The sequence below is a fragment of the Anser brachyrhynchus genome (assembly GCF_964034855.1).
Source record: "Anser brachyrhynchus genome assembly, chromosome: 28".
Classification (NCBI taxonomy): domain Eukaryota; kingdom Metazoa; phylum Chordata; class Aves; order Anseriformes; family Anatidae; genus Anser; species Anser brachyrhynchus.
The window spans coordinates 379,773-403,829 of NC_137721.1; the positions used below are offsets into that span (position 1 = coordinate 379,773).

The following is a 24,057-nucleotide window of genomic DNA, read 5'->3' on the forward strand; positions in this document are numbered from 1 at the left end:
CCCCAGGCTGAGGCTGATTTCTATCGGTAGCCGATGGACCACGTAACGAGCAGCCAGCCAGGAGTTAGCATTTCATTGAGCAATCCTAGCAGGAATTACCACAAAATTTGTAGCCGGCCTGAAGTTGAAGCATCATCGATACAAAAGGGAGCAGGGTTATTGCTCAAGAAGGACTGCCTGGTGTCGGGGTCTGGAGTAACATCACTCCGGTGTAATTGAAGGGAGGAAATACCAGCTGTGTGCTTAGGAGCCGATCCCTAAGGATTTCTGCTCGAAAACGGGAGTCCATCAGTTAGAAATGACAGAACTTGGTTTGTTCAATGCAACAAAGCGAAGGCTAAGGAGACACAGAAATGCTTGCTATAAATACGGCAGGGAAGTAAACACCATGGAGAGAGAAGACCTATTTAATCCAAAGCACAAATTGGCACAAGAATAAATAAATATAAATTTGCCATGAACATAGGCTGAAAATTAATAGGATTCTAACCACCAGAGAAGTAATGTTCTAAAACAACCTTTTGACAAGCAGGAAACCATACTGATTTCAGGATGGCTTTTGAACCATTTATAGTTCATAAGAGGACAAGGACAATAGTGGACATAGTGTTTAATGTCTTAGAAATCTGTATACACAAACATTAGAAACAGAACAAACAGGAGGAGCTTGAATTCTTCACACAAAGCAAAATTCTGATTTAATTGGCGTAACAGGGGCTTGTTGGGATAACTTATGTCTGGAATATTAATATCCAACTGTATAGCTTGTTCAGGAAGGGCGAACAAGGAGAAAAAGGAGGATATCAAGAGCGTAGGTACATTCACTGAGTATAAGACTGCAGGAGGAAATAGTCTCTGAATAAGAATTAAAGAAGGAAAAATGGGTGCTGCTAGAGCAGAGGCATATAGCTAGGAAAACAGAACAGCCATTTTAATGAGTGGTTTGCAAAATCATCTGAAAGATGGTACGTGGTGGTAGCGAGGGATTTTAGCTATTCAGAATTGCTTGACAGGGATCCTGTAAATCATTGATTGCTTGGCAAATTTTATGACTGCATTGGTAGAGCAGTTCTTACCCAAAAGGTAAAACAGACAAACAAAAAAGCTAAAGCTGTCTAGATTTGCTTCTGGCCAAAAGGGAAGGATAACAAGACAAAAACAGCTGCTTCGTAGACTGGTAAAATCAGTGAGGATGAGCAGAGGGAAGGCAAATCTATGCAGATTGCTAAAAAGAACTTGTGGCTAGAGAAACAACAGCAACAAATGCAAACTGTTCTGATGAAGAAGAAGTGGTCGAAATTTATTAAAAGATCAACTTTTCAAAACCACAAACTTCGCATTGGCTTCAAACGTGGGGCAGAAGTGAAAAGAAGAGAAAAGAAAAAAAAATACGTCCGGTTACTTGGGATGGACGGTTAAGAAAAGCACGAGGAATTGGGGACAAAGTCTGTAGGTCTGGGCTCCAAAGGATATACAGCCTCAGAGGACGGAGCTGCTCTGTGAGTAAGCAGAGGGCGAAGGTGAGAGGCGGTCCAGCGCTCCGCCACGCAGCACTGGTGCTGGGAGGTGACAGTCACAAGCACGACGCTCCTTTTGCTTTTTTGCCTTTACTAAAAAGGGAGCTACTCCCGCGAGCCCCAGCGACAGAAGTGTGAAATCTTCAGCGGTATGACGGAAGGAGGCAACAGATTAGAAAGTCCTTAGATGAGTTATTTTTTAGATGAGCTGGGCTTGATCATGGAGGACTCCTGAACCCGCAGATCCAGAGCACTCAGCAGTTGTCTTCAAGAATCCTCTCGATGTCACAGGGAAGATGCCATACACAGGGATTTTCATAAAGCTTTTGACACCATCTTGTATGACATTCCTATAAATGAAGTAGAGAAAGTCATCTAAGTTAAGCTTCTCTAAATCAAGCGCAAAACCAGCTGGAAAATCTACTTGGGAGATAGTTTAGCTCAAAATAGGAAAATATATCAAGTGGAAATCTGGCCTAGGCCTACCATTATTCACTGTTTTCATACCTGACTTTCATGATGGCATAAAGACATTTCTTATTAAACCTGCAGGCGGATCAACTTAAAAGCCAGGATTAGAATTCAAAACAACCTTGATAAATTGGGAGAAACGGTCTGCAAAAAAAACCAGGCTGCAATTTAGGAAGGGCACGTGCAAGCTCCTGTGCCTACATAAGGACTTACAGATTAGGGAACAAACTGCTCTAAAATAACATAGACAGAGGTGGGCACCACACCAAATGGGAGGCAACCATACCGTGCTACTGCAAACACGGGGTGCATCGTGCCAGAGCGTATAAATTAGCTTATAAACTGGGGTCCCACAAACATCTGTAAGGAACGGTCCTTCCCTGGGTCCCTACCCTGTGGGTAAGAATTTTTTTTCCTTATCTCTAGCACAAGTTTCCCTTAAAGCAGTCTGCGCCCGTTGCCTCTCACATTCTCCGTTTTCACTGGGTATCTTTTTTCAGGGCATCTTTTTATTCGCTCCTAGCAATTTTCCTTTGAATAATCCTTTGAATGCATTTACTGGCATTTAATGCATTCAATGCATTTAATGGCATTGTGATGGTCTGAGCAAAGATGCGTTGCATTAACATGTAAATATCCAGCGTATTAATCTCAGCTACAAGGTGGATGCTAGGCATTTCATAAGGATGCTTTCTCCCACAAGGATGACAAAGTGTGTTTGTTTCTCTATAATTACAAGCGGGAGTACACCTCCACACTTCACACTTCAGCTCTGCTTGTCTATTTATTGCAGTTTTGGCAAATTCATATGTCACTGAACGGGACCCTCTTGTTTGGTTTCTTGACTTTTCTGCTCAAATTTGTCTGTTTTGCTGTTCTGAAGATTTACTGGCTTGGGTGTTTTTTTAGCTTTCTCAAACTCTTGGTCAAGCATTTGTGTCCCTTCTTGCTGCAGCCCTTCATCATTTATCTGATGACGGATGTCTTAGGGAAACCAAATTAAGCATTCCTCCTAAGCATTAAATCTGCAACATATTTCAAAGACTTTCTTGTGCCTCCTGCAATACCACAGAGAAGAGGAATCCTTCATATTTAAGATCCTGGGAATGAATTCCCTAAAACACAGAGGGAAAAAGGTGGAGGATGGGGGACTGGGATGCAGTCCAAGTATCATTCATGGTATCTATGTATCACTTTTGGTCCTAGAACACATTGCAGCATTAAGGTGCTGACATACTTGTTAGCCCTTAAGGTGTATTAAATATGAAATACTGCAGGGAAAAAGAAAAAAAAAATTGCCTCTGCCCTAGAGGGGGAGAATTGTAAGTATTTATGGCCAGGCTTTCAAACAAATCCCCGTGGCCACAGACCAGCTCTCCAAGCCACACTGAAGGGCAGCGTGGGACACTCCAGCACCAAACAGCTCAGCAACAGCCTGCAGTGACTTCCTCGAGTGGAACCGAAAGGTCAGGTAGGCGATGACTATTTTTCCCATTCTGCAGTGAAAAAGCAGTGAATACAATCAAGCAAAGGAGCCTTTTTTTGCTTTTCTCCATCCAGCCTCATCAGGGACGCAAGCTCCCTTCTCTCGCCCTATATCCCCCAGAGGTACAAGGCTGTGGATGCTGTCCCTGGACGCAGCCCTTTGGTAGCTTCCAGTCCCGAACTGGGCACGCCAGTAGCCTCCCTGTTTACTGCAGCAGCAGCACTCTGCACCGAACAGCAAAGGTTGTAAACATGCCCTTTGGCAAAGCCTGGAACTTAGGCAAAACAAACCAGGAGCAGCTACAAGGCTGCAGAAGCCTTCCACCTGCCTCCCTGGTCAAAGACGCCATCCACCAGCTCTGAGGTTATGACCACAGGGCCAGGTCTGGGGCTGTTCACACACCAGTGGCCCCAGGTGCTGAGTCCTACCCTCAGCACAGATTTAAACAGACTTAGAGGGTTTTTGTTTGTTTGTTTAATTCAGCATCTGATGCGTAGCAGTGTATTTAAAGGCACCCAGAGCCAACTCAGCAGTTATTGCTGGAGATTGATCCTGGCGAATTTTCTCCAGAGCAAACATGAGCACTAGCAAAGTCTCAATAGATGTGACGAGGACCCGGTTTCCTACAGACCCTCGTCTCCTTGCAGATCTCCTTGCAGTGGCTTTTTGCCCTGTGAGGCTAAATTTGGGGTGCCGACCACCAGGGCGTTGTGTGAGGCCAAGGCCAAGCAGCCATAAGAGCTGCTGGATCTCTTTGGAGCTTAGGATGCAGCCCAAGGAAGCTGGGGCTGGTGCAGGGCTTCCCAGGCAGGTTTAGATTTGCCTATCCTAAATAAAACTGCACCACTGCAAAATACTGTCACTCACAATTTATCTCCTTTTCTAGTGAATATGTCGAGGACTGCCAGCTCCAGCACAGATCTTCACACCACTCCACACCTAATTCTCCTTCCCTGTGAAAACCAAATATTCATTCCAGTCTTTGCTCCCTATCCTTTAACATGTTATTACTCCCTGCGAGGACTTTCCCCTCAAACCGTGACTGCTGAATTTCCTTCAGAGCTGTTAAAGGAGGGCTTTTCCCACACTTTCATAAATCCAAATATCCACTATCACCTGGACCCCGTTAGTCAAATAGCTGTTAATACCTTCTAGGACACTGAAGAAGCATGTCAGGTAAAATCCCTGCCAACACCACAGCTGTTGGTAGGGCTGGTGATGTTTTCTGGCCACCTATTCCTTTTTGCCTTATATACGAGTTCAGGCAGCTGGAACTGCTCTGATGAGTCTTTCTGCAAGCTTTCAAATCCATCTGTTCCTGATACTCTGTGCTTCCCTTCATATCAGAGCCTCCAGAGTTGGTATTTAACACTCCTTAGCTTTCCCTGATTCCATTTTTATGTAAATACACATTTATCATGTTTGCCTGAGGAGAAAGTATTTGTGGTTTCAAATTCCCCAGTGCTGCCTAATGCTTGCATGCACAGCCTTTAAATGCTGTGACCCTTCTGTCAGGAAGACAGTGGAGGTTTCGAGAGGATCTAAAGCCAATTATTCTAACTCCTGTACACCAAAGGGCAATGAGTTGGTTAAACTTACCGTTTGTGCTGCTCTAATTCCACGGCGACAGAAACCTGTTGGGAAGTTGGGATTCGTCTGGCAGCACGCGGAGGCACCAGCGGTGTGCCCACCTCGTGGGGGGCTCCTCTGATCCCACGGGGACGTGTGCCAGGGACCTCTGTCAGCAGAGACCACGGCACGGCAGCTCTCAGGCCAGATCGGATATCTGAAAAAAAATATGAAAGAGTCCCTCTAAGACGTGCCTCGTCCTCTTCACCAACGGTACCGAGAGTATCGGGAACTAGCTCAGGCGGCATCAGAATTTCTGGGTATCTGTGGTGAAGTGACATGATTTAATTAATGAAATAATTGATCCAAGAGGGCCTGAGACTGTCAGCTGGATTCCTGGCTTCCTGGTTTCTTGCTTCCCAAGAAGATAGGAACAGAAAATGGCCAAGGAGCTGGACAAACCAAAGCACTAGGAGTGGCCACGCACAGCACCCAAGAGAAACTGAGGCAGGCTTGCCAGAAGGCCTGATGTGTGCCGATGTGGTCCACCTGGGGAGCATCATCAGCACAGATGGACACCGTGTGCTGCCTGTAGGGAGGGCTGGAAAATTTCTTAGCTGTCATTAGGTCACCGTGAGACCAAAGGCCTGTCTCCTCCTCCACAAAAGATGTCACAAAACTATTGCAAGTTCCCTTCTGAGTGACCTAGTGCCCCAGATTTCCCTTCAAACGTTGCTCTCTGTAAGGAGGTCACATCTTGCTTCACAGGAAGGAAGAACAAATCCAGGGGCGGCTCCCCAGCTTTTGGGATGGGGAAAAACACGATTCCCTTACAGCGAGAAACGTCGGAGCTAACTGGGAATTCCTGCCCTGGCCCGAGGTAAAATCCTGTGCAGACTTCTGGGTCTGCTAGGGAGAGATCGCCGAGGCAGATCTACGGGTGGAAGTGAGGAAGTGAGAACAGAGCCAGGAGGTCCAGCAGATGGGAAGAAAGGTATTTCTGTGCCAATATTTAGAAAGGTAAATGAGAAGACTTGGGTAATTACAAGCCTGTCAGCCGGACAGGGAATAGGTGGCCGTTCTATTGGAGTTCCCCGAAAACAAACTTCATCAGCATAACCCGTTATCTTGATGGAATGATAAATCTGGGTGATAAAGGTAAATTAATAATTTAATGATAATTAAATGTGAAGAGCATTTCATTTGGTACCTCATGACATTATGACCACGAAACTCAAATGGTAAAATCGACATCTCCCCTATAAAACGGGCTGCGAGCGTCACGACCTACAGGTCTCAACCTGCGCTGAAAATGTGCCACCACCAGGAGGTCTCCAGAGCATCCTGAAAAAAAACAGCTGTCGGACAGATCTGAACAAGTGAAACGGACACAATCCTGAATCTCACACCTACCAGATTCGTCTCACCTAACCGTGGGTATATCCAGTGCCAGCGTCAGCATCTCAGCTGTCACCTCGGACTCCATTTAGAAGCAGAGATTGCATCCAGGCAGGCCACGGAGAGCAGATCGAGGGGTTCTGCTCAAATTCAGACACCCACAGGGGAACAAGGTGTTCAGCTTCCTACCAGGGCCAGAAGAGCTCAGTTGCCTAAACGCTGGCTTATATAGCGCAGCTTCAGACACGTTGGGGTGCCCCGGACATCCCTACAGTGCTGACAGACCAAACACGGGGTCTGTGGGAGACTCACGTGCAGATGGAGCACCCTGGTGAATCTAAGGTAGTACCGAGAGATTGGTATTAAGGCAACAAAACTAAGCCCTGGATCTCTAGGTGATAAGGTCTGGTGAGAGATTCGAGTGAAGTTGGTGTCTTTCCTGCAACTGTGCGGAGCCGTCTGCGGTGACCTGGAGACCCACCTTTGCCTCCAGCTGTCAACGCGGATGCGTGCACGTTGTCCGGCAGTGCAACGACACCGTAACGGTTGGACTTGATGATCCCGAAGGTCTTTTCCAACCTAAATCATTCCGTGATTCTGTGACATCCGTGTCTGGGCAGGGACTGAACAGGCTGCACGGCCACCCGCAGGTGCATGCACATGGCAGGACGCGGTGCCAGGCGGATGTTCCTATCTCCTGCAGGCAGAAAGGCCCGCAGGTATCCTGCTTCCCGGGCAGATATTCAAAGCTCTGGGATATTGCACACATATTTTCTCAGCTTCAAGTTGCCGTGCATTTGGCACGCTCCTAAGGAATCTGGCTTTGCAGGGCACAGGGACTCCAGGCAGCCGTTTTTTTTTTTTCTGCTTCCCAGATGGCCTCAGGGAGGAAGCGGTCAGCTCACGCAAAAAGCTGGAGGTCAGCTCCTCCAGGCACGCCCAGGAATGCGGTTACAGGCAGCTGTGGAAATTTATTCTCCAGAAAGCCGAGGTGCCAGGGAGTATCGCCAGATGATGCTCCAGGATCCTGCAACTGCAGGCAGTGGGTAGCTCAGAGAGACATCGATGTAGGGACTATCACATTGCCAGGTGAAACCCTGTCGTGGCTCCTCAACAAGCCCAGGCACAGCGAAGAAAACACAAGGGCACCACTGCTAGCAAGGGCAGGTGCCAGACTGCCCCACCATCCCCTGCCCAGGCTCCTGCTACAGTCTGCAAAAGCCTCTGGTTGCTGGCAGGTAAGTGAGAAATCCAACGGCCACAGGCAAAGCTCTCCCATTCCAGAGTCGAACCCCAAAACCGGGGCTGCGCCCAGCACCCGCCGTCCCGGGGGAGATGCCCCCTTTCTGCAGTAATTCCTCCACAACAGTCAGCAGGAAAGGCGGCGGCACCGAGAACTGGGCTAAATGCCTGGCCTCCAGCGCGGCTGGCAGCTCAGACCTCACACTGTTTTCAGTCGCTGCTGTACTTTTAATCTCATACAGTAAGCAATTAAACTGTTATCCCTTTTAATTTTGCCACTGATATGTTTTCTAACACGGAGCTCTTGCCCGGTGCAGAGAAGATGCAGAGAGCAGTAGATTTAGTGAGAATGTAATGGGCTTGAGAGGTGTTTGTCAGTGCTGGTTTCTCAGGTCAGTCTAAGTGCCTGTGCCAGAGAGTTAATTTGTGAATAGCAGGTTTATAAATCAGATGAAGTTCATCAACAAAACACATACTTCACACCAGGAACTCCCCAAGGGTTATACAGGTGCAATCTGGATCCCTAATAAGCTTTGGGCATGGGGTCTATTACCTCTTACTGGAGGGAAGGGAGGAATAAAATCTCAATTTCCAGTTAGTCACAGAGATTTGATCAACACATTTGTGTTAATGATCTGTAGAGTGCAAATTGCGTGAAATCTAAAGAGACACGAAGAGGAAGATGTTACGGACTGCGGGTGCCCAGAGCCCCAGTCCCACACTCGGCCTCTGAGCAGCTTTTGGGGAAAGGACCGTTTTGGTTTCTCTGTGCAATACCTGACACAGTAAAGTCCCAGCATATAAACGGGGTTCACTGGGCCTGCTGCTATGCGGATACTAAATAGTTATAAGCAAGCGGGAGAGAACTGTAGCATATCCTTACCTGGCAGGGTCAGACTTTGCCTACTGTGCTTGCAAGTATACGTACTGCATGCCGCGATTAGTGTAGCTTCAGCAGGGTAATTTTTCACACAAGTCTGCAACAAAACAACAGTGCAGTTAATATACAGGATCCTGTGCAAGTGCCAGCATCAGCAATTTAACTGCAGCACCTTGACTCCACCACCGCAGGGCACGCAGGGAGCCTTCGCCACAAGGCGAGGAAGACAGCCCGACCGAGAGCCTCCCCTGGGGCTGGCGAGGAGGTCCTCCTGCCCTCCCCAGCCCTACCCTCAGCTATCAGATGGCCACGTTTTCCTCCCCTGCCATGCGGCAGCTCTTGTCTGGATGTGTCCCTCGCTACTCTCGCCATCTGCTCTCTTGCAGCAGAATCACCTCGCTCACTGGCCTGGAGTAACCGGAGGCAGGTTAAGAGTTAAAATCCCAGTTTAGCTGTGTATTAGGTTGCGTCCACGGAAAGCTGTGCCCCACTCCGTACATGCGGATCAAAGAGCAGCTCAAGAAAATACGGGCTTTATTACACATCTCTTTTAACCGGCTCTCCCCTCTCCGCACTCCTCAGCAGCACTCGGGGCAGGACGGGGCTGGGAAGCCAGTCCTTGTTCCTGTTCCCGAAACCTGGGGTCGACCCAGCGGCAGCCAAATCGCCAGCCACCAAAGGGTTTTTGGCTCAGATTCACGTGGGAATTGGGGATGGGGTGACCAGGAATCCATCCGTGTATGATGAAGTACTGCTGTTGATGGAGCTGGGTGTGCTAGGCCCACACTCGCACCCTGCGGATGCCTTGAAGCCCCTCCTTTCCCCTTAGCCCCCTCCACAAATCGTTTTATGGGCAAAAGGAAGCCCTGCACTGCAGTGTTCAAACAGAAGAAGACTGTAACCATACGTGAAGGCATTGCACTTGTAAAAAAAAAACAAAATAAAATTTTGCCTCCTCTGTACTTGGCCCCAAACTGGGCAAAACACCGCGTCCTGTCATCCTGCCTGACTTGAGGATTTGTTTCTGGGAATTAAATGGAGTGGAGATTTTTTAAAAAGTCTCCTAGCTCCATCAGAAGTGCCACCACACCACGAAGCAGGAACGGGCAATCTCGTGTTAGGAAAGCAAATCTAAGTTTACCCTGCCCTCATGCCTGACGGAGCCATCCTTCTCCAGCACCACGCTTTCAGACCAGAGGCACCTCGCTGGCCTCACCGCTGCTACGTGGTACAGCTGCCAGCTCCCTCCCTGCCACGACCCAGGAGCCCCGATGCATAAAATCTGCTTGCTGTCAGTCCCACGGACGCTCCTTGCCTCGCACGGCCTATGAAAACATTTCTCCCAAATGCTCTCACAGCTTCCAGGCACCTTCAGCTCCAGGCTCCTCTATAACCGCATCTTTTTGCGCCGCCGGCAGCTGAATCCCTGCTCAGAACCCCGGGGCCAAGCACACCTCTCCCCCCGACTCCGTCGGCACCTTTAGGGGAAGGGAGAAGCTGGTTGTGGAAGCGCAAATTGGTGGGATAAGCTGGTGTTCAGCTGAGCCCACTGAGCTCTCCTCCTTATTCCAAGTGAACCGCTCACTTTGAAGGGATAAACAGTCTGATTAAACTAACAGCTCTTCCTTCCTAGCAGTGATTCTCTTTGAAGGATATAGGCAAAGCCAGAGCGAGAGCAATTTCTAGCAGCAAATCCACTGCTGACTCCTCCTGGGAGAGAGGCCTCTGTGCAGAACAGGAGGAGGAGAGCCAGAGCGGAAAAGCTGGTGGAGCTTTGCTTTCTATCAAGTAATCTTGTTATTGCAATTTCAGAGCTAAATGGTAAATAGGCAAGACTGCTGGGCAGTGCAGCAGGAAGCAGGCCTGGGTCACGGCGTAATTTAGCTGATACAAACAATAACCTGTGCCTGGACAGCCTGCTGATACAAACCTCAGGGTACCGGTGGAACTGTGCCACGCAGGCAGGCAGTCCCGTCGTCCCAGGCTGAGTCCAGCCGTGCTGGGAGGGCCGATACGGGACAACTAGGAAAGGTGAACAGCTAATTAGTGTAAATCGGTACGGGTGTACTAACGGGTCTTATCAGGCCAAAAAGGAACCTCGGGGGGCTGTTCTGGGTCTAACGCTCCCCGGTGTTCACCCCGATACAGAAGGGGAAGGGTGGTGGGGAGGGTGGAGGAGATGCAGAGAGCACCTCGCACGGTGGCCTTGGGTGAACCTGAAGCATCTTTATCCAACCTGACAGGACGCAGGCACAGTGAGGGCGATGTGCATTTCCCAAGGAGAGTCAGTGTTCTCCAAACAGCTCCGGGGCACAGCAGAGCCTCGGGTGGTCCTGCGGAGAGGGGAAGAGCCCCGGCTGGGTATGACCTCTGTCACAGCAGCCAGACTGGGCCCACGCGTTGCTTTTCACATTTGTTTCCTTGTTTTTCTAGGCTTGAATACGGCATATGAGGGATGAGCATCCATCCCAGGCTGTTTGCAAGGCAGGACTGCACCCAAAACATCCCTGCTGTGTTCCCAGGTACAACGGGTTCCCGTGACAAACAAGTCCCAGCTCCTCAAGGCTTGCAGCTGGGACTGGGGGAACCACTCCTGCCTGCTCTCTCAGCTGGGGACACGTCTACGTACCCTCCTGACCCCGATCCTTCCCAGTTCCCGAGCCCTTCTCTGAGCCAGGAGCTCGCATCCAGCCTGCTCTGAGTGATGTGAGTCCATCCTGCCCTGCACGCCTCTCATCCAGCTGCATTTGCTCCTGCAAAGAGCTCAGCACCTGCAGCGCTCACCGATTTCACACCGATGCGGTGCACTGTCTGTGCTCCACATCTTTATTTCCAGACAGATTAACCAGTCTTCTCTGGACAGCTACACATTACATTGTTTTGTGCCGCGTTTCTGCACCACTCAGTGTGGTTTATATCTTCATCATTCAGTGTACAGCCTCAGGGCTTGTTTACTACACATCAAACCCTGTTCTGAATAGGGAATCTTTTACTTCCTCTTGCGCTTATCTATTGCTCTCATCACCCAGGGAGGTAAGTCTCAGAAATATCCGAGAGGTTGCAGATTCTCGTGGTGCCCTCTGACACGAGGAGATGTATTCTCCTCCTGCAGCCTGCTCTTAGACACGTCTCTCCAAAGGCAGTCCTGTGGCATCCAGCAGCATCAGACTTAATTCAGCACTCACACTGCCAACGCAGCTGTGGTCCTGCCAAGCCCAGGCCCCCTTCGCTCGTTGCACGGTGCTCTGAATGCAGCAGGTGTTCCCAAAAGAAAAACAAGTTGTCCAGGAAATTAGAGCGTGAATAGTAGAGTTTGCTTGCCACAGGCAAAGATAAGTTATCTCATTTCTGGTACCCTGTAAGATCTCAGTTCTTGTCTTAAACCTCTCAGCGTGCTCATAACTGGGAAAGATTCTTATCAACTATCTCAGCTTTCAAAAAGAAGAGGGATGTATCACGTCCTACTGTCCTCTTCCACCGAAGTGCACTGGTACAGTAATCACAGAAATGGTTTGGTTGGGGTGGACCCCAGAGGTCTCTCGTTCAGCCACGGATCAGAGCAGAGCTGAATTACATCACTCAAAGCCTTTGTGCAGTCAGGTGGGGAATACCTCTGAAGATGGAGATCCCACCGCCTCTTTGGCCTCCTTCCCAGTGTTTCGCCCCCATAATGGGGAAGACTTTTCCCTTCTAACCAAGCGGAAGCTCTCTTGTTCCAAATTGTATCCATTGTCCGTCACCTTTCCAGCGTGCACCAAGTTTGGCTTCCTCTCTCTGAGTATCCATGAAGTAGCAGAAGACAGCAATTAGATCCCCCCCCCGGCGCCTCTCCTCATTTCCCATATGCTTAAGCCGACAACCATCTTTGTGGGCCTCCTCTGGACTTGCCCCTCTGCGTTGATCTCTCTCTTTTACTGGGGAGCCCAAAATAGGATGCCAGCTGTGGCCTCACCAGTGCTGGGGCAGGGGGCCCCCAAGGGAAGCCACGAGAAGCTGACCACCGGCTCCATACTGCCGACTGCGACCCCATGAACTGGCAGTGCGCCCACCCACCGTTTATCTTACAAATCGAGGCCGCGTCAAAGCCTTGCTGAAGCCCAGGTATGCGATATCCCCTGCTCTCGTCTGTCGTCTCCCCACAGGAGGCAAATCACTCGGCTGGTCAGGCACGATTTGTCCTTGGTAGCTTCACACTGGAGGGGTCAGGTCTTCCTCGAGCACCACAGGGTGACAGCAAGTCATCAGCACCCTGAAGTCACTGCCAAGAGGAGTCTGCCATTCCCAGCAGTGAATTCTTCCTCCTCAGTCTTGCACGCGCTTGGATCCGTTTCCACGTGTTTTGGTAACACTGCCTTCTTGCTGGTTCCCAGCTGAAGTTTGGAAGTTGCCCAGTAGCCTCCTCCAGCTTCGCTTAACAGAAAGGGCTGTTGTTTGCTACACAGAGATGCCTGGCTTCATCAGCCCTTTAGCATGTTCTGTTCAGAGAGCTCAACCTCAGGTCACGCAATGGGCACTGACCAACAGGCAGCTGCTAAACGCAGCTAAAACCACTTGGGGCCCAAACAAGACCCGAGGCTCCATGCTGTCTGGTCAAGGCAACCCTCCTGGCCTTCTACAGTAAAGACAATAGGAATATTTAGTGGGGAACTAATGAAACCCGAGATTCCCAGTTTGGGCCCAGACTGGGGAAGCGCTGTAGCAGCTCTCCGGGACTGAAAGCCAGTAAATGCACGAGTTTGCACCCAAATTTCCTTTCTTGGTACAACTACATCTTTTTGTTCTTCACTTCTTTTCTTTTTTTTTTTTTTCCTACCTAGAAAAGTTTGATTAGAACAACTTAACTTAAGTTGCAGACAGCTGAAGATTGGGGTTTTGCACTGGACTGAGCAGAGAAGTGGCACCGTGGGCACAATTTCCTGTCCTCCTGCTCCGTGCCGCACCCTGCGGCAATCATACACCTCCCTGCTTATGGCACAGGTCGTGCTCCTGTCACACCCAGCAGTCTCCTTTCCCCTGCCCACTCACAAGGCTGAATGACACGTTGGCTTTCCAGCCTTAAAGCCATTTTCCAGTGCTCCGTGTGACAGCCCAGAGGTGCCCTTAGATGTCTCCCATGCTCCGTCGGCACTTGCTTGTCCATGGGGTCAAGCAGCTGAGCAGGGTCAGCTCAGTGTGGACTCCTTTCTTACTTCAGGTTTTTCTAGCCTGAAACTGAGAAAAAAAAATGGTTTTGCAACTAATAATATAAGCTGTGAAGAGTTAAAACGTCCCAGGAGTAGAAGAAGCTTTGATTCATTTCTTCACATAAAAAGTTTCTAATTATACTGAGTCTTATCTCTGTGCTAGAGCGGATTCATAACTCTGCCTTTGTCCTTGATGTGCTCAGAAGCACTGGCTAGATTTCGGACAGTGTGGGGATGACAGTTTAGGAGAGAAAAGTAGTTACCGGGTATCCTTCGGGGAGGAGGGGCGCTCAGCTTCGGGAGCGCCAGGGACATGTCTGGAGAAAAGGCACGACCAGTGACGGAGGCATCCTGGTGCACGTGGCCACAGCCGCGGGCCGGGTGACATCCCGAGGTCCCTTCCCACCCGGATTTTCCTACGAGCACCTGATCTCGAGCGAAGGGTCCATCTCCAGGTGCCCCCGGTGCAGGGCTAGGACGCTTCCCCAGCAGCGATCGACGCGCAGATGGGAACCCTGTCTCCTCCCTGTCATCAGAGTCAGCAGCAGGCCCACACGCTCCAGCTCCGCATCCCGAGCTCCCAGGCGTCTCCTGAGAGCTCGCGCAACGGGAGAAAGCGCAGGCACTTCTGGTAGGACAAACCAGTCAGCCAGGCACTTAAGCAGCACTCCAAATCTCCTTACATAACTTCCGAAACAAAGGCTGCCCATGCAGCCGCTCCAGGCAGGCAATCAAACACGCTCCCTCCCACGTAGAGGGCACGTTCCCGTGACAGGTTCCTACATCAAATTTCCACCTCGGGTTTTTGCAGAGGGCCCAGGCGCGCTCACACGTGCGCGCGCACACACGCTCTGCCCTTTGTTTTTGTACAATGCCTGATTTTGCAGTTCAACGCCGAACGCAGCAGATACAAGAGATGCAATTTGCGATGCGAGTTACACGTAGTTCAAGTAGTGATAACAGAGGTATTAACGGTGGCCGGACCTGCTGCCACAGGCCACGCAGACACAGAATAAAAGCTCTTGCACTCGGCGGTGTCAGACCAGGAGCCAGCAGAGCCTCTCCTCTCCCCAGCCCCTGCAGCCCTCGCTGGGTGGTGGCAAGCTGCAAAGGGCGATTTGCTCCGCGTGCTTTGGAGAGCGTCCTTCCCAGGATGGATGCAGCAAGCAGCGGTGATATGGACAAAGACAGAGAGTGAGCAAATGCTCTCGGGGCTGGTGCTCGAGCTGGGCAAATACCTGAGGCAGAAATCCAGTGCTGTGAGCGGAAGAGTTGGTCCTGCACCCCTCCGGCCCTGCACAGCCCTGCGAGCAGCAATGGACAGGCCACAAAGGCATCCCCCTCTGGGGAACTGGCACAGCTGGAAAGTTAATGGCAAAAAAGCAGTGGTTCTGCAGCTGGAGTCATTTCCCTGACCACGTCGCCTTGCGACCACAAGCCCGCTTGTGCTGGCTCATGAGCACAGCAGGTCTGCAGCAGAGGAAGGAGAGGCGGGGAGGGGCAGGCACTCCTGCTTTCAGGGAGGCATCAAAAAGCAGTCAAACCTACAAAGTAGCTGCTGTTCCTGATGTACTTCCTCCTCTCTGTACCCTTTCTCTTTGCTCTCAGCCTCTCTCCGTGGCGATGCCCACGGAGGAGTGATGGGTTATTCCAGCAAAATCCCAGACGGGGCCATTAGCTCAGCAGCGGCGAGCTGCTGCTAGCACAGCGGAGCAGCCATCTCAAACACTGAGCCTCGCTGAAAAGGCTTCTCCGGCGGCGCTGGCTGCCGTGGCGCACCCCGGGTAAGGCTGCAGGTAACGGTCTGCCATCCGGGGACGTGCTTGGCAAAACCGCCCGAGCAAAAATTTTGCAGCACGTATTCATCCAGAGAGAAAAGCCAACCGTGGGAGTCGGAGAACATCCCACTCAAATGCACACGCACGCACACTTACTGCCTACACGGCTGATTTCAGCTCTGGAGAAGGGCCAAATCCCCATCAGTGCTGTGAGGTCCCACAAGACCGGAGCGAGGATGTTGCTCAGGGCAGCGCGGGTTCGGCTTTCCCTCCGGCGCCGAGCGGCTCACGCTGAAGCACGGCGCTGAAACGCGCTGCTGCTCTCCCAGATGATTTTATTTTCCCCACAGAAGATTAACATCTAAAAAAGGTAGTTTTAAGATCAACTCTCAGAAAGCAAGAATCCAAAGTTTTAGTCACTGATAAATATTTTGGTTCTAGCTTTCCAACTGTGTCTGCTCCTATGAGAAAGCAACGTTTGTCCTCATCTAGGGGTCAGCGTATTCTGTTAAAAGCACAGCACGGCAAATAAATCCTGCTATTCCACTGTGAGAGCTGCTGAACGGTGCCGTGACAGAAACCGTGCTGGCCCCCGTGGCTCTTACAGCTCCAGCCTTGGGAGCTCCCCTGCCTGCACCCGAGATGCTCACCTCGCCTGGGGCTCTGTCTCTGGCAGAAGCGGAGCTGCTCCTCAGGATGCACACGAGCCCGGCCGCTCCGCCGGCATCCTCCTTGTTCTCCCCCAGCATCCACGCTTGTTGTGCCAGGAATGCTAGAGAAGAAATCCCCACCTGCTGCCTTGGGTCTCTGCTGACGGACCTGTTGCCTCTGAAGTTTTCTGATCCCTTTTTGACCCTGCTGTTACCGCGTTTCCTTTGCCTCCGCCAGCAGCAAGTTCCTCGCTTTCGCTTCCCGCTGTGGAAAGATGAACTTCCTTTTATCTGCTTTAAACGGCTCTCCTCCCAGATTCATCAAGTGCACACAGTTCCAGTGCTGTGGGATTTGCTGAATGACAGCTCTGCCTTCGTTGTATTCACCACCTCCATGGTGTTGCAAACCTCAGCCACGTTCCCCCCCTCTTATCACCTTCTCTTCTGCAAACTGGAGCTCAGGTCTCTTCCGTCTCCTAAGGCAGCTGCTTCATCCCCATGATCATTTTAGCTGCTTCTCCCCACCTCTCTTTAACTTGAGATGCAGGGAGCAGAGGGCTCCAGGTGATCCCAACTATTTCCAGTAAGCCCTGGGGTGCTTAGGACAAGGGGAATTTTTCACATGAAGGACATACTGGGTAGACACAAGAGCGAGTAATTAATTACAGGAGAAGCAAATTACTTCAGCACTGCCACACATGGAGGCACAAAGCCCGGCTGTAATGGGAACACCCCGCACCTCCCCAGGTCATTTACCTCTATGGCAGATGGGGATTAGCAGCCTTCTAAGCCAGGCTAAGGACTCCACAGTTAAGGGTGTAGTTTGCGCTCACTTATAAGCCTGATTTCACAGCCTACATTTCTCAAAAAACCATCTTTGCGCTTGAATTTCACACACGTTATCTGTGGCCAGAGCAGAATTTTGGCAAAATGCGAGATGAAGGGAGGAAGAGAGGAGGGCCTCTGCTCCAAGAAATGTCTTCTCTGCAGACAGCTCGGCAATTAGTCCTCTTCATGAGCAATTTCTGACGGCCAAGGCTGAGATCAATCAGCCCAAGGCAAATGAGAGCCATCCTGACCCCTGATTTCAGGACAGTCGGATATCAGCTGCGTGAAGCCTGCACTCGTGACAGCAGGGTACAATCTGGGACCACCAGCAAGAGTTCCTGATGTGCTCCTCGATACCAGAGCCCAGGAGGCCCAAGCTCACCATTTAGCCTCAAGTCCTAAATGGCTGAGAAGCCAGCACCGCATCCCAATGGTTAATCCTCTGCGCAGCTCAAATCTTGCACCCTCTTTCTTGTTTGAATCTATGCTTCGCTTCGGCCACTTGACCTTCCTCAGTCTCTAGCTGGGATTATTCGGTCTTCCACCGTCAGAAATCTTCTGCCCTTGCCGTGAACTGCAGATGAAAATCAGACCATTTTTTGGTCCTTCTTTAAAGCACGTCGAGCTCTTGGAGCTTTCTCTCAAAAGCAGACTTCCTAGCCTCTGAATTTCACTTGTGGCTGTTTTCTCTGTCCTTTCCAAACAGACTTTTTAAAGGTAGGAGCACTGTAGCTGGACGCAGCATCCATATGATAGGGATGAATGAAAAGACACTTCCCCCTTCTGCTCTTATTCAAGATTTCTTTGCAGAAACATCCTTCTCACCTCAGACACCAGCTCGCGTCTCAGACTCGTATTTGTCATCTATCCTTCGGGATCTTTCTTTTGTGTCTTCTTCCAAGCAATGGTTCCCTGTTACGCAAACGGGAACGCCGGTTTGCCGGATGTCATTTTGCAATCAGACACATTAAAATGGGCGCACCCTGCTCAGCAAGCCCACCTCACCGCCCAGCCCAGGTGACTCCCCAGAGCTGAGTAGCTGCTACCAGCTTCTTTTTTAGTGATCCGCTGCTTTTCCTCCATACGATTAGTGAGAAAATAGCCCCATGGCAATGGCCCTGCCCTCCAACACTTGTACTCATTGATAATTCGGGCATAAAACCAAGGTGGGAGCAGCTGCAGCTGCAGACCCGGGCTCTCGCTGACTTACCAGCCTCCTTCCAGCTGCGGTCACAGGCAGACACGTGGGATCGGTGAGGATGAGGCAGGCAGGTATCACACTTTTCCTGATACCTTTCCATCACCCTGAGCCAGACGTACTGATATTTGCAGCCCCTAATTCACCTCTCCTGCATCAACTTGTCCAGCCTCTCCTGGCACCCAAGGTCTCTGCAGGACTCCAGCACTGGCCATGCAGGAGAACTGCCTCTTTGCTCCCACCTCGGTTCTGACCTTTCTACCAATCACTTATACTTTCCTGCATTTTTTTTTTCTTAGCCGATGGCTGTTTATTTTCCTTATAGCCCTTTGGTGAAGGACATTATCCAAGGCATTTTGGGAATCCCGATAGAGTCTATTAAAGAAATTGTTCTTGTCTGGCCCTTCAGAGAACCCTGCTACCTCCTCCCCAGTGATTCATGTGCACCCATTTGCCTACAAACGCCATTCTTTGGTAGTGCAGAGCAAACTAATGCCAACATATACTTCTCCAGATCTTTTCCAGAACGCGTTTTCAAATGTGCGATATTTCAGCCTTTATATGCAAAGCCATATTTGAGAGAGCTCTTACAGCCTGCCATTTCTAATTCAGCAGTTCCATTCTTGGCTTTCTTAAGAAGTCTGAAGTGAGACAACTCAGCCCGGATGGTTTATCATTGTCCATTTTGTCAATTGGATCCATAATCTCTGATCCAGCCTTTTCAGTTTTGGACGTATCCTCTGATGAGCCTCCACGAAGGTTAATTACAGCATGGGAATCTCCATGTTTTCTTCTACAATCAACAATAATGCAAATAATTGCTTCAGTTTCTCTGCAATGGGATCGTCTCTTCTAATTGCTCCTTTTATACTCTGATCATGTTCTGGCTCTGTCAACTCCTTGGCACACTCTTTGTTTCTGATATATTTGAGAAAAATCTACTCTTTTCTTCTTTGGCTGTTCCTCAGATCCTTTCAGCTTGCCAGTTGGGCCAGGAGCTCGGTGACAGATACCCAGAACAGGTATCCAGCACTACCATAGCCCTGGCTAAGTCCAGCTATCCTTTCCACAAGGTTTCTCCGGTTTTTACCGGTGAGTTTCCCCCCTTCCTTTGGGTTACCGCTCTCCTTCATACAACATTACTCACCCTACGGTGCCCCAGGGATTGCCTGCCTTGCCCAGGTTTTCAGTGTGCCTGTTCGTGTTCATGTCTTCATTTAGGACGTGCCAATCCATTGTCCCACTTCCCAATGCTCTCAGAGATCTAGAATATACCTCAATTTTAATCCATTGCATAGCTTTCTTCTGGGCTACATGACTGAGGCTAACACTGTAACCAGACAGTGCAGCAAAGGAACTCAAATGCCCTACCGAAGCTTTAAAAGCGTAGCTTTAATACCTTTATTTTCAACAGTTATGTCTGTAATCTGACAAAGAGATACCACTGGGGCATGCAGGGCAAAACTTATTTTCCACAGAGCAGAAGTGGCAGCTAGCAATCTGTAATCTGCTACAATCTGCTCCTCCCAGAGCTCCAGCATATGACTTGGGCAGGGAAGAGCCGTAGGTCAACAGCTCAGCCACAGGGCAGAGCTCTGCATCCAGCACTACAGCATGCTTCGGCACCGTGCCGTGTCTCTGCAGCGCAGCTGGGACAATGCTGTCCTCTGGCAAGACAGCAGCCCGGCCACCAGCACCACCAGGACTGGGGCAGTTCGTCATTTAGACCCACAGAAGCGGAGAAGTCTGACAACAGTTGTCCCCAGACAGCTCTGCTGTCTTATTTTCTGGTAAAACTGCTGAGGACCCAGCATAACCACGCTGCTGGGGATGTAGCAGCTTTAACCATGCAGAAGATGTTCCAACGAGCAGAGCTGGCATGTAAAGAAACCATCTCATTTCACAGGAAAGCAAAACCGAGATACAGATTTGCCTGTTCAGTGGCTTGACGTTTGTCTTGTGTCACGGACTCAGTCATTCAGGAAAAAACATGTCATGTTCCTGTTACCTACCCCTTTGTCACTGGCCCACGGGCACGAGCTCAGGCACTGCAGGAGGGGTTCCTGCTCTCACACTCGGGGAGTTGCAGGCACAGAAGTCCCAGCTAGCTGCACTGAAGGCATCCCTCCACTCCTGAGCGCACCTTGGTGTCTCCAGGAGCTTCCTTTTCTCTTCCGTCACCCAAGGCTTCAGTGGAAACCCGTGGAGTGCTCCAGTTTAGCTCTATCTGCCCACGTTCTCCGTAGCTATCGAGCTATGTCTGTGCCTGAATTCACATCACTGACTTCACGTAGCTGAATTCATGCTGGTCCCTCGTCCATGGACAGGACACACCTGGCCGTTCTGACCCACTGAGCACTGGAAATGTGAAAGTCTGCATCCTGGACCGATCTTTCTTGACCCTGATTTTTGCCATGTACCCATCTAATCCCATTTTGAACACGTTCCGCCTTCAACAGGAAGACGGATTCGGAAAGCAGCGTGAATGGATCACATCCATTGATGCACCCACTTCTCATGCAGTGGGAAATGGCAAAAAAAAAATCCTCTCTCCCCCTTTATCACAGCTGTCTGCCACACTCCCTTCAATTCACCCCATCCCAAGCTGGGCTCTACCCCATGAGCTGTTCTTTAGAGAGAAGCCAGCTTTGGCCTCCTTGCCAGGATTTCTGTACCTCCTCCAGTCAGCTCTATTGCCAGCTGCAACAGATACTATCAACACCCTGTACACACCACTCTGTTTCCTCTGAATTCTGCTTTGCATGTATTTGAATTGAATGTAATCTGCCATTTGATGCACGAGTATCATGGGACCCTCTTCAATTTCTTGCATTCAGCCCTAGATTTGGCTCTCCTGAATCATTTTGCCCTCCAGTTTTGCCAGCTTACTATTCACAGTCTTTTCTGGATCCTTTCTGAATGCGCTGATCAGCATGAATACCAGCACAGACCTCTGTAGGCTTCCACTGGCACCCGCCACCACTGCGAAAATGGACTCTTTACTCTTGTAAACACTTATTAATCTGTGGGCCTGCCTCTTCACCCCTAGAAAAGTTAGTTTCTTTGTAGGTCACTGGTGTGGAAACTTGCTCAAAACACATGAACCTCCACGCACAGGCGTATTAACTACATCACCCTGGCCCACCAGCTCACTTACACCTTCAGAGAGCCTGGATACACCTCCAAGCTTTGATTTCCCTCTATACGAACCAAATCAAACTCTTCCCCAGCATGCTGTATTCATCCAAGCAGCTAATAAAATTATTCTACATCATTGTTTCCAACCATCTGAGGCTGTTTGAACACTAACTCTGGTTCTTAATCAGTCCAGGACTCCTTGTAGCCATTGACACCCTATTTGTCACCCTCCATCCCTCTAAGGCTGGGTTAGGCAATAAAGCACAACCCCCTTAGCAGCTGAACACCTTCACCGCTGCGCTCCTTCGGCACCGTTGCGTGACTGCATTCAGCCTTGGCAATGTTCTGGTTTGCTCCTAAACCTCTTCCACCAACACTTACTTTCAGAGAGTCGCTCAAGCCCATCTTCCTCTGCACAGCAGGTTGCAAACACAGAAACCTTCTTGGGATGACACTGCAGTAAGCAGTAATGCAAGGAATTCATTCCCTTCTGCATGATAGCTTTGTTTGTTTTGTGTCCTCCCTGCTCCTGATGTGCGCATCAGGGCAGAGTTGCCTGGATGGTTTCCTTACAGCTGGCCTGGTAAAAGGACTTTTAACTTCCAAATATATATATATATAGTGTCAGCATACAAATGAGAACAAAATATCTCCTGAAACAGGGGAAGCTCAGACCAGTGGGGAAAGAAAGTAAAACAGAAGGATCTGAAACAAATTTACCTCCTTCCACTGCGTCCTTGAAGAGCGAATTTTGTCCTTCCACTTCAATTTCAGCAGCTTTGAGGGGCTTCCAGGTTTCAAAGAAACTCGAGTCCCTCCCGGAGCTCTGCGCAAGGCTCGATCCTTCGCTGCCGAAGCCTGGCTGTGCGTCAGCTCCCCAGTCTCCTCGGCATCTCCTGGTGCCACGGAGCACGTTCCTTGCCCTCTCCGGTCGTCCCTGCGCTCCTGCAGCCCACGGCTTTAAATATTCTCCACGGCAGAGCCAAGGATTTTACTCATTTAGCCGTTCCTTTTAATTTCCTTTTAACTAGCTTCGTCTTTTTATGTCGTTTAAAGACTTTTTCAAAATTCTGCTCTCTCTGCAGTCAACTTTTTTGGCTCTTTTTCCTCACAAGGATGTTGAATTTGAGTACGTTACAGCCGGTATGAAAAAAAAAGCATATCTTTGATAGTGATATATTGATCCAGGTTCTGTGTATTACTGTAGAATAAATCAAAAGTTACTTCTCCCCTTGTAAGGTCGTTCACTAGTTGCTTCATGGATTAGTCATTTATGGTGTCTAAAACTCATTTTCTCTTCCAAACAGAAGCAGCTTTCCCAGCCTCAAATTTTGTCCAGTTGCTCAAGTCATTTCCCCATAATAACAAAAATCTCATTTTCGATAGCTGAGGACTGCAAAGCCGGATATATAAAATGGCAATGTTTCAGGGATTAAACCATTTTAACCAACAATTTATTGCACTAACTACATCCTCAGGTGACTAACTAGTTCCTAGTAGAAGAGGGGTTTCTGGAGCTGGTATTACCTCCCTGTAACAGAGCCTTTGAAATCTGCTCTGAAGTTTGAGGGTTGCCAGGGAGAAAGTTCTGTTACATTTGTCTTTTTCTGTTATTTTCTTTATGCCAGCTTTTCTAAGAACATTTTCTTTTTGATTGGCACTTTGTATTGTTTTGTTTGTAGCTATTTAAATGCGTTGTTTTGACATCATGTGCATTTATCCTCAATACATCATTAATTGGGGCGAATTCCATTCTTTTGCAATAATAAAATCCTCCGGAATAAGCCCCTACACTATTTACAACATTTTCTACACCACGGCTAAGCAAACCCACCGAAACCCCCTGTTCGAACAACGACGGAGGCTTCAGCAGGATCTCAGGGAGGCCCCAAAGCTCTGCTCTACCTGCACCACCAGCGCTTCGAAAAGCAGTCTCCCCAGCCCCCGAAGAGCAAATTGCCAGCCAAGATTTGGAGTCAGCTCAGAGCTGTGCTGCAAGCCAGGAGCTAATAAATGTCACCGAGCCCGCACAGAGTAGATTAGAAACGGCCATTTGGATTTTGGCCATCAGGCTGTGCAGCGCAGCTGCGACACCTCTCTGCGCTCCTGCTTGAATGAGAATGGACTGGGGAAAAAAAGTTCATTTGTGATTTAAAAATCACCTGAGCGGGTTAATCCGCCTCGGGGAGTCACTCCAGCGGCCTGCACCTTATTCCAAATCCCAGTCGTCCTCTGCCAGCCGCCAGCCACTGGATCCTGCTCCGGTTACTTTTGTCCTCCAGACTGGAAGGCCTGTTAACAAAGCAGGTTTTTCGCTGAGACACTTAGGTACCATGACTAAGTAAGCCCTTAATGCTCTTAGAAATTCAATAGTTGAAGCAGATAAAGGTCATCTGGTGCTCCAGTGACCTCCCTGTCTTGTCTGGTCACTGTTTCTCCAGAACGGCCCCGTCCACCATTTGTTCATCAAAGCCGATGCTCCATTTGGCCCTCTTAAAGCTTTTATTTCGTTCCATCTTATCAAATCAGCAGCCCTGCCCTCCAACCATTTTGTCATCTGCACAGCACAACAGAGACATTTCTGGTTTTCCTGCTAGGTTTCTGGCACAAACATCCCATTTAGCACTACGAAGGCCATTCTTAGGCTTTGTGCTTTGAAGAAAGCGTGCGGTCTAGGAGCTACAAAGGACAGCGCTGGGTACGGGGAAGATCCAGCAGT

The 24,057-nt window shown here is 49.7% G+C and overlaps 1 protein-coding gene across 1 annotated transcript; it reads right to left on the reverse strand.

Moving 5' to 3' along the window:
* Positions 1 to 141: 141 nt before the first annotated feature.
* On the reverse strand, positions 142 to 22,598 carry LOC308183918 (uncharacterized protein; the record flags this gene model as incomplete). The annotated part of the gene is made up of 6 exons (XM_080570482.1): positions 142 to 1,867; positions 5,074 to 5,260; positions 8,567 to 8,660; positions 10,494 to 10,585; positions 22,059 to 22,307; positions 22,541 to 22,598. 6 exons carry the CDS (start codon positions 22,596 to 22,598, stop codon positions 1,717 to 1,719), a joined length of 831 nt encoding a protein of 276 aa, XP_080426608.1. The 3' UTR covers positions 142 to 1,716.
* Positions 22,599 to 24,057: the final 1,459 nt, after the last annotated feature.